Below are 11570 nucleotides of genomic sequence, written 5' to 3' on the forward strand. Positions count from 1 at the left end.
GCTAGTGGAAGGTGTCCCTGCCCATGACAGGGGGTGGGACTGGATGAGCTTTAAGGTCCCTTCCAACCCAAACCATTCTGGGGTTCTATGAACACAGAGGGGTCTCACCTGGCTTTCACACAGGAGAATCATTGCAAAATCTGGGCTTCCCTAATTCAGCTGCTATGGGGCTGTGGAGGCATCTCCAGGCTCCAGAGACAGCCCTGCAGCATTAGGTCCCCCCTGGATCCCAGCCTGTGTGTCCCAGGCCACCGTTTTCCACCACCCACGAGGGATCGATGTGTTGGGCACACACCAGGGCGGTGCGAGGTGCTTTTGGGAAGAGCCAACTCATGTCCCAGGGAAAGGGGAGGGAGTTCATGAGCGGTCACCGTCCGCCATCCTCTGCTGGGAAGTGACATTTTGGCTGCTGGGAATTGGTGTGACAAGTCCATGTCCTTGGCCAGCTGGTCTGTGGCAGCTCTGTCATCCACAGAATATATAAAGCCAGTTGTTTGGGGGTGAGGCATCACTCTGTGAAGATACCCCGGAGAAGAACCAGGTAGGACACGCTGACCCCTCTCCTCAGGTCCTTTTGAGTAAGATGAAGGTGTAATTTCCACAACAGTTTCAACCAAAGAGGAGAAAACCACGTAATTTTTAACAATATTTTTTGCTTCTCTAAAAAGAAATGTATCATCCGAGATGTATAATATTGCAGCTTAATTAAATCCTCATGAGCATCTGAAATGGTCAGTGCTTGGTATTTCATTAATGCATTTGGCTGTTTATTGAAGTCAATGATGCTGAGTCTCAATTTTTAAATTAGTTTGTATTATTTTCCAAAGGTAGCTGGAATATGCAGCAAGAAATTATAGTGGAGAGACAATTCAGGGCTGCCAGGAGGGATAGATGGCTTCTTAGATTTTCTGCAGACATTTCAAGGACTTATTATTGGCTCCTAAGCTGCAAAAATGACGATTATTTGAATAATTAAAGGTTCTGAGTGTTTATTTTCAGAGAAATTGGAAAGGTTTAAGTTATTTACACCTATCTGAAAGAAAATACATGATAATTAAATAAAATGGACATTTTAGTCATTAAGTGACTTGCTGTGAGCATGAAGTACCACACTGTATGGACTGCCAGGAAGGAAGCTGACTCCATCCCAGCCAGACCAAGCAGAGTTGCTCAAATAAAATAAATAATAAATAAATAAATAAAAATTCTAAATGGAAATAACGATGATTTTGTGGCTATGTTGCTTAAAAGTAAAGAAAGGAACCTATGGAAAGATGGCTTATATTATAAAACTTAGATAAAATTTTGAGGAAGTTAATTAAATTTCTTATATTTAAAAAAAAAATTAGCATTCAAGATGAATTGGATTCAAATATAGGAGGCTTCACTGGAGCTGGTGTATGCTGTCACTGCAGTTGAGGGATAAAAACCAGCAAAAATAATCAAATTCTTTTAAATTTTATAGTCATAAATACATTTTCTCGATCCTATGCAGTGTGCTTTCAAATTTATCTTTCCTTAAAAACTGTTATTTCTATAGATTCACTCTGGAACTTTTACTCTGTTACATAAATGCCAATTTTTATTTTAAAATTGCAGCTTATTTGTCATTAATAGTGTTTGTGCTGGGTGATGACAAATGCAGGTTAAATGTGTGACTTCTTTCTGATTTTTTTCTTAGCATCTGTTGTATTTGGTGGCACTGAATTTGGCCATGAAGATCTTTTCCCTTTTCTTTGCTGTTCTGCTCTTAATGCTCCAGGGCACTTCAGGTAAGAGCTAAATAAAATCTAAGGAAATGCAGAGGGAAATGGTGAGTATGGAAAAAAAGTAGAAATAGGAAGAGAAATAAAACCAGAAAGAATAGGAATGGGAATGGGAATGAGAATGGGAATGGGAATAGGAATAGGAATAGGAAGAGAAGTAGAAATAGAAATATAGAAATAGAAATAGAAATAGAAATTTAAAAGGGGTTTAGTCCCTTTTGCCCCTGGCCAAAGTCCTGCCAGTGTGTTGGGCACAATTTAGCAGTGAACAGACTCCAACTGGATCCACTGGATGCACTGAACCCTCCCAGTCTGGAAAGAAAGGGAATTGAATGGTGTGGAAGAGTCCAGCCTGCAGGAAAACTTCAACACTGCTGCCATGCTGTGACCTGGATTGTTCTTAGTCTTCTTTGGGAAGGAAAATCACAATTCTGGGTTGTTGATTTTTTTTTAATTCTGCCCAGGTTTCCTGCGTGCCCCCAGCACTGAGGTGCAGTGCAGACAGGCTGGGGGAGTCTGTTCCAGTGACCGCTGCCCCCCACCCCACACGAGACCCTTCGGGCACTGCCAGCAGGGAATTCCCTGCTGTAGGACCGTGGTGAGTCAGGGATGTGATGGGTCACACACCCACAGAAGGGCTTGGGTTGGAAGGGACCTTTCAAGGTCATCTATTCCACCCCCATTATCATGGACACCTTCAACAAGATCCAGTTGCTCCAAGCCCTGTCCAACCTGGCCTTGAATATTTCCAGGGATTTCTTGGGGTTTGTTACTCATTTATTACTCATTTTTTTACATCCAGTCTGTCCTTCAGATGCAAAACTCCTCCAGCACAAGCAGGCAAAGAGGAGAGACTCTGCACACTCAGATACAGCATTTCCTGAGGATTTCCTCACTGCTTCCGTCTGCAGCATTAATGATGCAGCTCAAGTGCCTTGTGGGAAAGATCACAGTGAAACCTCTTTGGCAGAGACTGTTAATTAGCCAGAAATGAACTCTTCTTGCTGCTGTTCCCATTAGCTGGTTCAAGCTGCTCATAATGAGTATCACTGGCTTCAAAGGACACATCTCGATGTCCACACTGTCCTGAGACCTGGGATTTTTGGGTCAGATTCATGGGAAACCTCCATATTTCACCTCACAAAGGCTGCCTGCTCTCATAGTTGGAAGAAGAGCATGAAAGTCATGTTCTTCTTCCAGGTTTTTTACTCCAGTTCCATAAATTTCCTCTTCCAGACAAACTGAAATATTTGATGAACCTGGTCTAGTAAATGGTCTCCCTGCCCACGGCAGGAGGTTGGAACTAGGTGGTCTTTAAGGTCCCTTCAAACCAAAACCATTCTATAATTCTATGAATAATTTATTCTTTTTCCCCTCAAATTCCTTACTGTAATCCTAAAATTCACCCTATGTCTTTATTCCAATACGAAACTGCAGCAACAAATATCCCTGAATATTTACACTCAGCCTCCACTGATTCTAACATTTCATTTTCTGGGTTTTTTTTTTGCTGTAAAGTGCTGGAGACACTTTTATTTTTGGAGGCTCTTACTTAAATTTTGTTCAATATTGGTAGCAAGAGATGTTAAAAACAAAACATGAGCAGCAGAAATTCCTTTCTATACCAGAGATTCCAAGATGGGTAGGAGGCTTCAGGTACAGAGATTGGTCAATTCACTAAGTAAAAATAGAAATTAAGTAAAATTAATTAATTTATTTTATTTACTTAAAATTTATTAAAGTAAAATTTATTAAGTAAAATAGAAAAGCAATTTATTATTATGATTCAGCAGTGGTAGGACTGTGAATATCCTGGTAAGCATTGAAGAGTTGGATCCAGGAATCAGCCCTTGGTGCTCATTCAATCCCTTCTGTGCATTTTATTTAAATCCTTTCCTGGTTGTAAGCACAAAATCTGAAAGTTTCTTCCCTTTTTTTTTTTTTTTTTTCAGTATGATTAGTGACCACTGACATCTCAGATGGGCTAAGCAGAGCTTCTGGCAATTTAAGGGATGCATCATCCCACTGGAAAATCTGGAATTCTAAGCGGAAAACATGCATTTGACACTTACAGGCACACACCACAACATGAACAACAGAAAGAGAGCAAACCCCTCCACGAACAGCCTTAATGACCTGAAGAAACTCCAAAGCAATTCTTGAACCACCCAGAAAAGACCAATATTTCTCATTTTTTAGAAAGTTTTGTTGTTGGAATCATATTGTGTTAACCAACACCTATCCAAGAGAGGTCACCACCATGCAGGAGTGTGTGCCCATGAGAAGATGCAGAACAAGTTCTTCCTTTGGCCCTCAGAACAGCTATTCTCTACTTTATTTTCCTTTTAGAGTTAGCAATAACATGAGTAACCCTGGAAAACAAAGTTCCCAGGGCACACTGAATGCTCAGCTCGAGTGTTTGTATTTCACAGGTTACACATCTCAATAAATTGCAGGAAACTTGTCCTGGGAGACTTGTGTTTGATCCTTATTCCTGTGAGGTATGACCTCCTTATCCCTGTGAGGAATTGTCTTGCTGTGTGTTTTTGCTGGAGGGTCTCACTTGGAGTCAGTGTGAGATGTGTCTTGTGGTAAACTTATCCGAGAAAAGGGCAGGAAAAGAAACCCATGGGGTGACAGGAATATGGCCTGGTCCTATTCACTACTAATTTGGTCAGGAATAGCTTCAAGGCCAAGCTGGATGGGGCTTGAAGAAACCTGGGATAGTGGAAGATGTCCCTGCCCATGGCTGAGGTGGAACTGGATGAGCTTTAAGGTCCCTTCCCACCCAAACCATTCCATGATTCTGTGATTCTCCAAACCCACTGTGATTAGGCTGGTGGGAAGCTGGCACAAACTGGTCATGTTGAGCTCCTGTGGAAGTCCTGAGACCATCCAGCAGCTCATGGCATGGAGAACTTGGACACTTTGAGTTACCCCTCATCTCAAATCCTTGTGGCCTTTGCATTAGGGATGTTAGGGATGGGGAAGGGAAGGAGGGGATGAGTCTTGGTGATGAGAATCTGGCCTGATGGACGCACAGACCACTGCCTCCAGACTGAGCAGTGCAGGGAAAAACAGTTTAGCCAGTTTAGGATCCAGAGAAATAAAATTCCATGGACATGGTACTGGTCTACACTAAACAGGGACAGCAGGAGCAGAATCTTGTGAATGTGCTGAGGCAGTTTCAAGCCATAAAGAAGTTGGCCTTCTGCCATGCTGGGGTTTCTCTGTATTCCAAATATTTCAGGTTGGGCTTGCAGATGCAGCCCTGGAGAGGAGCAGAGGACTGAGCCTGTCTCCTGAATCCCAGCCCTGGGCTGGAATGGCAGCTGGAATGGGCCCTAGTGCTTTTCCAATAATTAATGTAAACATTGCCACACAAATCGCTGAACCACAGGATGGTTTAAGAGGACTTAATGACACATGGACTTAATATAGTTAAATAAAATTCATTTACAGGCTGATTTTTATAGACAGTAAGAACAAAAAAACCCATCCTGACATGCATGAGGAAGTATCAGCAACATGGTTTTACAAGAACTTGCTTTTATTAGAATTGAAACTGCAAATATCTTTATTGGACAAGAACCCCTCCTCAGATGTTCTTGTGCTCCTGAGGGCCTCCACCCCCATGGGAAAGGCTCCCCAGGGCACTGAGAACAGGATCCATCGATGTCAAAAGATGGGAGACATCTCAGATGTCCAGAGCTCTTGTCTGAGTGGTCAGTGAGGTGTCAGATTTAGGAGCTGGGGGTCCTGCAGAGAAAAGTCAGGTGCTTAGCTCATCCACCAAACTAATTAATTATACTTTGACACCTCAGACTGCTGGAGACATCAGGGTAAAGAGGAGGAGACGTGAGGGTAAAGACAACTGGAGACCCTTGTGAGCTGGACCTGTGTTTCTGGCCATAAGACAACCCAGATAAAATGTAGGATATGTCTGTCACCTCTCAGCACCCACCACAGCTACTCAAGTGTGGCTGCTGATGGCCCAGAATACCAGGGACACCTTCCACTATCCCACGTTGCTCCAAGCCCCATCCAACCTGGCCTTGGACACTTCCAGGGATCCAGGGGCAGCCACAGCTTCTCTGGGCACCCTGTGCCAGGCCTCACCACCCTCACAGGGAAGAATTTCTTCCTAACATCCAGTCCAAATCTACTCAGATTGAAGCCACTGCCCCTTGTCCTGTCACTCTTGTAAACAGTCTTTCTTTTTCTCCGGAATATTTGAACACCACAAGGCTCCGCCTTTTTTCCCCACTGACAAACCCCACCAATTAGCAGGTAATTTTTGGAGGTTGTAGGGGGCTGGAAAGGGGCTCTGATGCCAAAAGGATGAAAGGCCCAGTAATTCTCTTTGCTCTTGGTGCAGCAGCATTTCCCTGGAGGAATTCCTCTTACCATTTGCAGCATCTTAGCTTCCCACCACGGCAGGTCCCGATTTCAACCAGAGGAGCAGAGCATGGCACGAAGGAGCAGGAGCCCCGGCTCTGCCGGCATGCGAGGGTGTCAGAGGCTTCCTGGCTGTAAGCTGCAAGAAAAACAGGGAAAATTAATGTTTGTTTGTCATGGCAGAGGACTGGAGAGTTGAGTCATCAGATCTACCTGGCACTCTGCATAGTTTTTCGTCATCAAATTGGATTCTATCCCTAATTTGAAAGGCATCACAGCTTTATTCTAAATCAGGTCTACCACATGTCAACCACTTTGTCACAGTGCTTCTCGAGTCCTTTCTTCTAATCACATATTATTCAAGAATTACATGTTTTTGATGTCACTCAGCTGATTTTAAAGCCATCCTTAGATCTTGATCCCCTTTGCCTCCTAAATTGAAAAGACCATAAAGTCATGGGCCTTTATGTATACTTTATGAAGAGGTGGAAGATAACTGGTGGCCCTTTCCTGGAGACTCTACTGGAATTGTACCAGCCCTGCAGACGTGTCAGGGATCACAGGGTTTTTGACATAAAGAATGCATTTTCTGATGCATGAAGTAGGAAAAGCCCAAGAAAGCAATCCCAAAACATGTAGTACAGGCTTTGTCTCAATGTTTCTGCATTTCTTCTTTGAGCAGACAGACATTTGATGGCCTAGGAAAGTAGGTACAAATCTGAGACTACTGCAAATCAAACTGAGATAACTTCAGCTACTCCAAAGATCCCCAAATAGCCTGGAGTGATATATGTGCTCCAAACCCACTTAATGCATGTGGATAATACGGAGTTCAGGCAAAAACTGACAGTCAGGATTACATTTTTCCCAAAAATAGATGAGGTCTCCTAATCTAGAATACACAGTCAGGATGTGTGGGTGAGAATGTGAGAAGAGAAAGCTCTCATGTTGCAGGGTTACATCTTTAGTGTTATTTCAAGAATTGACTCAATAAAATCCTCAAGGAATTGTTCAGGTTGGAAAAGCCCTCCAAGACCATCGAGTCCAACCATCCCCCAGCACTGCCAAGGCCACCACTGACCCATGTCCCCAAGTGCCACATCCATGCTATTTTTAAATCCCTCCGGGGATGGGGACTCTACCACTGCCCTGGGCAGCTGTGCCAGGGTTGGACAACCCTTCCAGTGAAGAAATTATTCCTAATATCCAATCTAAACCTCTCCTGGTACAACTTGAAGCCATTTCCTCTCATCCTGTCCCTGTTCCCTGGGAGCAGAGCCCGACCCCCCTGGCTGCCCCCTCCTGTCAGGGAGTTGTGCAGAGCCACAAGGTCCCCCCTGAGCCTCCTTTTCTCCAGGCTGAGCCCCTTTCCCAGCTCCCTCAGCTGCTCCTGAGCTCTGTTCCCTTCTCTGGACATGCTCCAGCCCCTCAAGGTCATTCTTGTTGTGAGGAGCCCAAAACTGACCCCAGGAGCTGAGGTGGGGCTTCACCAGTGCCCAGCACAGGGGATGGGCACTTTTTCCAGCTTTCCAGGTGCTCTTCCCCAGCCTGTGGAGCTGCAGGGGTTGGTGTGACTGGCACTTGGACTTGTTGAACCTCACACAAGAGGCCTCAGCCCATGGATCCAGCCATTCCAGACCCCTCTGCAGAGCCTTCCTGCCCTCCAGCAGATCAACACTGCTGCCCAACTTGGTGTCACCTGCAATTTTGCTGAGGTTACCCTCGATCCCCTCATCTGGATCATTCAGGAAGATATCAAACAGGACCAGCACCAGTACCAAGCCCTGGGGAACACCACTGGTGACCAGTCCCAGCTGGATGTAACCCCATTCCACACCCCTCTCTGGGCCTGGCCATTCTGACAGTTTTTAACCTGAAGAACAGTGCACCCATCCAAGCCAGGAGCAGCCAGTTTCTCCAGGAGAACACTGTGAGAAATGGTGTCAGGGCTTTACCAAAATCCAGCTAGATACCTAATCCACTAAATGGGACACCTTGTCATAGAGGAGATCAAGCTGGTCAAGCAGGATCAGCTTTTCATGAACCAATGCTGGCTGTGCCTAATCCTCTGGCTGTTCTGTACATGCCACGTGAAGGCACTCGAGATGAGCTGCTCCAAAACCTTCCCTGGCACCAAGCTCAATACAGGAGCATCCTTATTTTCCCATCTTATCATCATATGCTAGAAAGAAACCATCAGTACAACTTTGAAGGACCTTGACTCAATAGCTTGAGAATTAGGACTATGACCAGGGAAGGGGAATTCTAATATGAAATTTCAGGAGCACAGAGGTAATCTGACCCTCAGCACTGGGATCTAATGAATTTTTCTGCATCTGCACCCTTTCAGCCTCCATCTCATCTCTCTTCAGCCTTACCTGGAGCAGCCTGGAAGAGGAAGCAGAGAACAGCGACGAGGAAGAAAAGGATTTTCATGACTGGCAGCTGGCAGCAAGGTAGCTTTCGCAGGGATGGAGACAACACCAGTGTGAACAGAAGCTGTCCGAGACCGAGCACAGGCGGTGCCTCTGCTTATAAAGGCTCTGGGACAGAGCAAAGTGGGTGGAGGAGTGGCTGCTTGGAGAACAGAGAGTTCATTGCCCTGTTCCCATGGAGAATGGTGATGTAGGGAGATGTCGTAACCTCCCACGTTAGAAGATGCCTGACCTGAGCTGTGACCATGCCTTGCCGGCTGACCTGAGCAGCCAAACCACCCTGTGCCAGCTGGTGGGCTGCGCCCGGGGAGGACACAGGATTGGAGCAGGAGAGAGGTGGGTTCCTGGGATCTGCAGGGCTGGAAACCATGCAGAACTGATGGTGCCTCGTGGCTCTTGGCCATGGTCTTGTGACAAGCTTTCCTCCCCCACAGCCACCAGGCAGGGTGAGCAAAGGAGAAAACTCTTTCTTGGAGACAAGAGCAGGGAGTGACAGGGCAAGGGGCAATGGCTTCAAGCTGCAAAAGAACAGGTTTAGATGAGGTATTTGGAAAAACGTGTTCCTTGTGAGGGCAGTGAGACAATGAAACAGGGTGCCCAGAGAAGCTGTGGCTGCCTCATCCCTGGAAGTGCTCAAGGACAGGTTGGACGGGGCTTGGAGCAACCTGGGAGAGTGCAAAATATTCCTACCCAGGCAGGTGCTTGGAACTGGATGATCTGTAACATCCTTTCCAACCCAAGCCATTCCGTGATGATGAAGACGAATGCAGGAAAGGATCAGAGCTTTAGTCCTTGCTTGGGATTTTAGGGCTGCAAAACAAGGAGGCAGAGCAGGGCTGAAAGGGTTGTGGAAATCCCCCCTCCTGGCTATAAAACCAGAAGACATGGTGGTTGCTCCAGTCTCCCAGGAGTTCTTCCAGCATGGTTCAGAGCTCAGTTATTCTCTGTATCTTTTATTTGTGACTTTAGCCATGGATTTGTACCAAACATAGCAGAAGAAGTCTTTAAACAGAAAGGACTGGAAGGGACCACTGCTGTGTGTTGTGCCACGCTATCACAGGAGACTGATCCTAATTCCCTCCAGCAGTGCCTGAGATCTGTCCTGAAAACGATGACATCATGGTTTGAACCTTCTTCCCAAGTCTAGTCTGCATGGAGTGTCTAAAACTATTCATTCTTGCCCCAAATTATCTTGGTTTAATGACATTTTCCTTTGCTGTCAGTCACCTTCCTGAATGTGTTTATGAAGAGACTCACATCTCTCTGATTTCAGAGATTCAGCATATCAAGTTCACTTCTGTGTGACATCTCCACACCATATGCTTTGCTAACCTATGACAATCTCTTATCACATTCTTCATATCTCTTATCACCTTGTAACCTATGTTTATATCTGAAAATAAAATCTGATCTTTTTTTCATGCATGTGAAGGTCCAGCCATATCTAAGATGGGCCAGAGGAAGTGTCACCAGAGCTCTGAAAAGGTCTCTTAACCCTTGTGCTTGTCTCCAAGAAGCGCCACTCCTGAGACATATGGGAACCTCAAGGGCACTTTTCTTCTCAGACAAACAAGACAAGTCAAAAATCATTAGTGAGACCAAGTCACGAGGGTGGTTATTTATTTACTGCTTCAGCGAGAGCAGCAAACTGAAGCGATGGAGAGCGAGAGCAGGGGCTGAGCTCTGACTGCACACAGAGGGCAGAGAGGTCTGTGCCTGGTGGACTGCCTGCTGCAGGCTGGGTGCAGGGCATGAAAGGGCTTCAGTTTGGGTTTTTTTAAACACATTAATTCAGTATGTCGGGACTAGGACTTTAGAAAAAAGGAAAAATCTTCTTGTGGACGGATGAGGAGGTTGAGGAGGGGTAAGAGGATACAGATGGCAAAGCAAATGAATTCGCACCCATACCTCATGAAGCCCACATCGTTGAGGAACTTGGTGGGGAAATGGACCTTCAGACCTCTGCCAGGAGCTGTGAGAGCTGGGGTGGGCAGTGATGGTTTGGGGAAAGGCCCTGTATTTTCACACACATTATTGAGACAGAGGCACAGGCTCCAAAATGGGTTGTTGTTCTCATCTCTCCTCTGTTTTCCTCCTGGAGGAAAGAGTTTCAAGCAGTCAGTCATTTATATTAAATCACTCTGTGTCCATGTGTGCCTGGAATTTTATTTAAGGGAGTCGCAGGGAACATTGACCATGTCCCTGATTCCTGATTTGTGATCGAGGACATGGACACAACCCCACAACCCAAACCATTCTGAGTACCTGCCCAAGGCCTCAGACAGGAGGCCATCCACCTGCACCCTCAGCTTCACTTCTGGAAAGACAAAAAGAAGGAAAAAAAGTGCAGTCTGTGATCATAAAACACGGCCAGCTGTAAGGAAACCATCGAGGCTGAAGCTTACTTGTAAAACTAACAGGATTCATGAAAAAGGAAAAAGTACTTTTCTACTCCTTGCATAACCTCCCTCCTGCCTGTCCCAGGCAGCACGAGGGGCAGGGATGTTTAATTTGGGGAGTGAGGCTGCTGAGCAAACCCTGCTGGGATTGGCCTGTGATGTCACACATTGTTCAATGCTCTTTGGAACCAAACAGCATCAGGGAGAGGAAAGGAAAGGGGGAACAGCTCCAGCCTCCTCAACTCCCTCCCCCAGCTCCAGCTGGAGAGCAGCAGCAATGCTTGTCCCAGGTCCAGGCTCTCTCCATGGAAACATAAATGTACCTGGGGTGATAACAACCCCCTTGAAGACTGCCTGGCAGTGGGGAAAGGAAGTTGGACACAGTGCTCCACTTGTCTCTTCTTCTTGAGGACCAGGAAAAGATGCTCCGAGCAATCTCCAGTGAACAGAGAAATCACTGAGGCTGTGACTGACAGGAAGGTGTTGATCCTGAGGTGTCTGTTAGAGTTAATATTTGACCTGGCAGCCAACCAGTGGGTGGTGGATTTTGTATGGGACCTGTCCTTGTGTAG

The 11570-nt window shown here is 45.9% G+C and overlaps 1 protein-coding gene across 1 annotated transcript in view; it reads left to right on the plus strand.

Annotated features, from left to right (window-relative positions):
* Window positions 1–4238, plus strand: part of LOC108445871 (gallinacin-8-like) — a 6798-nt gene extending 2560 nt beyond the window's left edge. The window contains exons 2-4 of the mRNA XM_017730843.1: window positions 1682–1772; window positions 2231–2364; window positions 3719–4238. Of these exons, the coding sequence (XP_017586332.1) occupies window positions 1682–1772; window positions 2231–2364; window positions 3719–3727 (234 nt within the window). The 3' untranslated portion in view covers window positions 3728–4238. The remainder of the gene's footprint in view (window positions 1–1681; window positions 1773–2230; window positions 2365–3718) is intronic.
* Window positions 4239–11570: the final 7332 nt, after the last annotated feature.

Source organism: Corvus brachyrhynchos, unplaced genomic scaffold (assembly GCF_000691975.1).
Source record: "Corvus brachyrhynchos isolate BGI_N302 unplaced genomic scaffold, ASM69197v1 scaffold203, whole genome shotgun sequence".
Classification (NCBI taxonomy): domain Eukaryota; kingdom Metazoa; phylum Chordata; class Aves; order Passeriformes; family Corvidae; genus Corvus; species Corvus brachyrhynchos.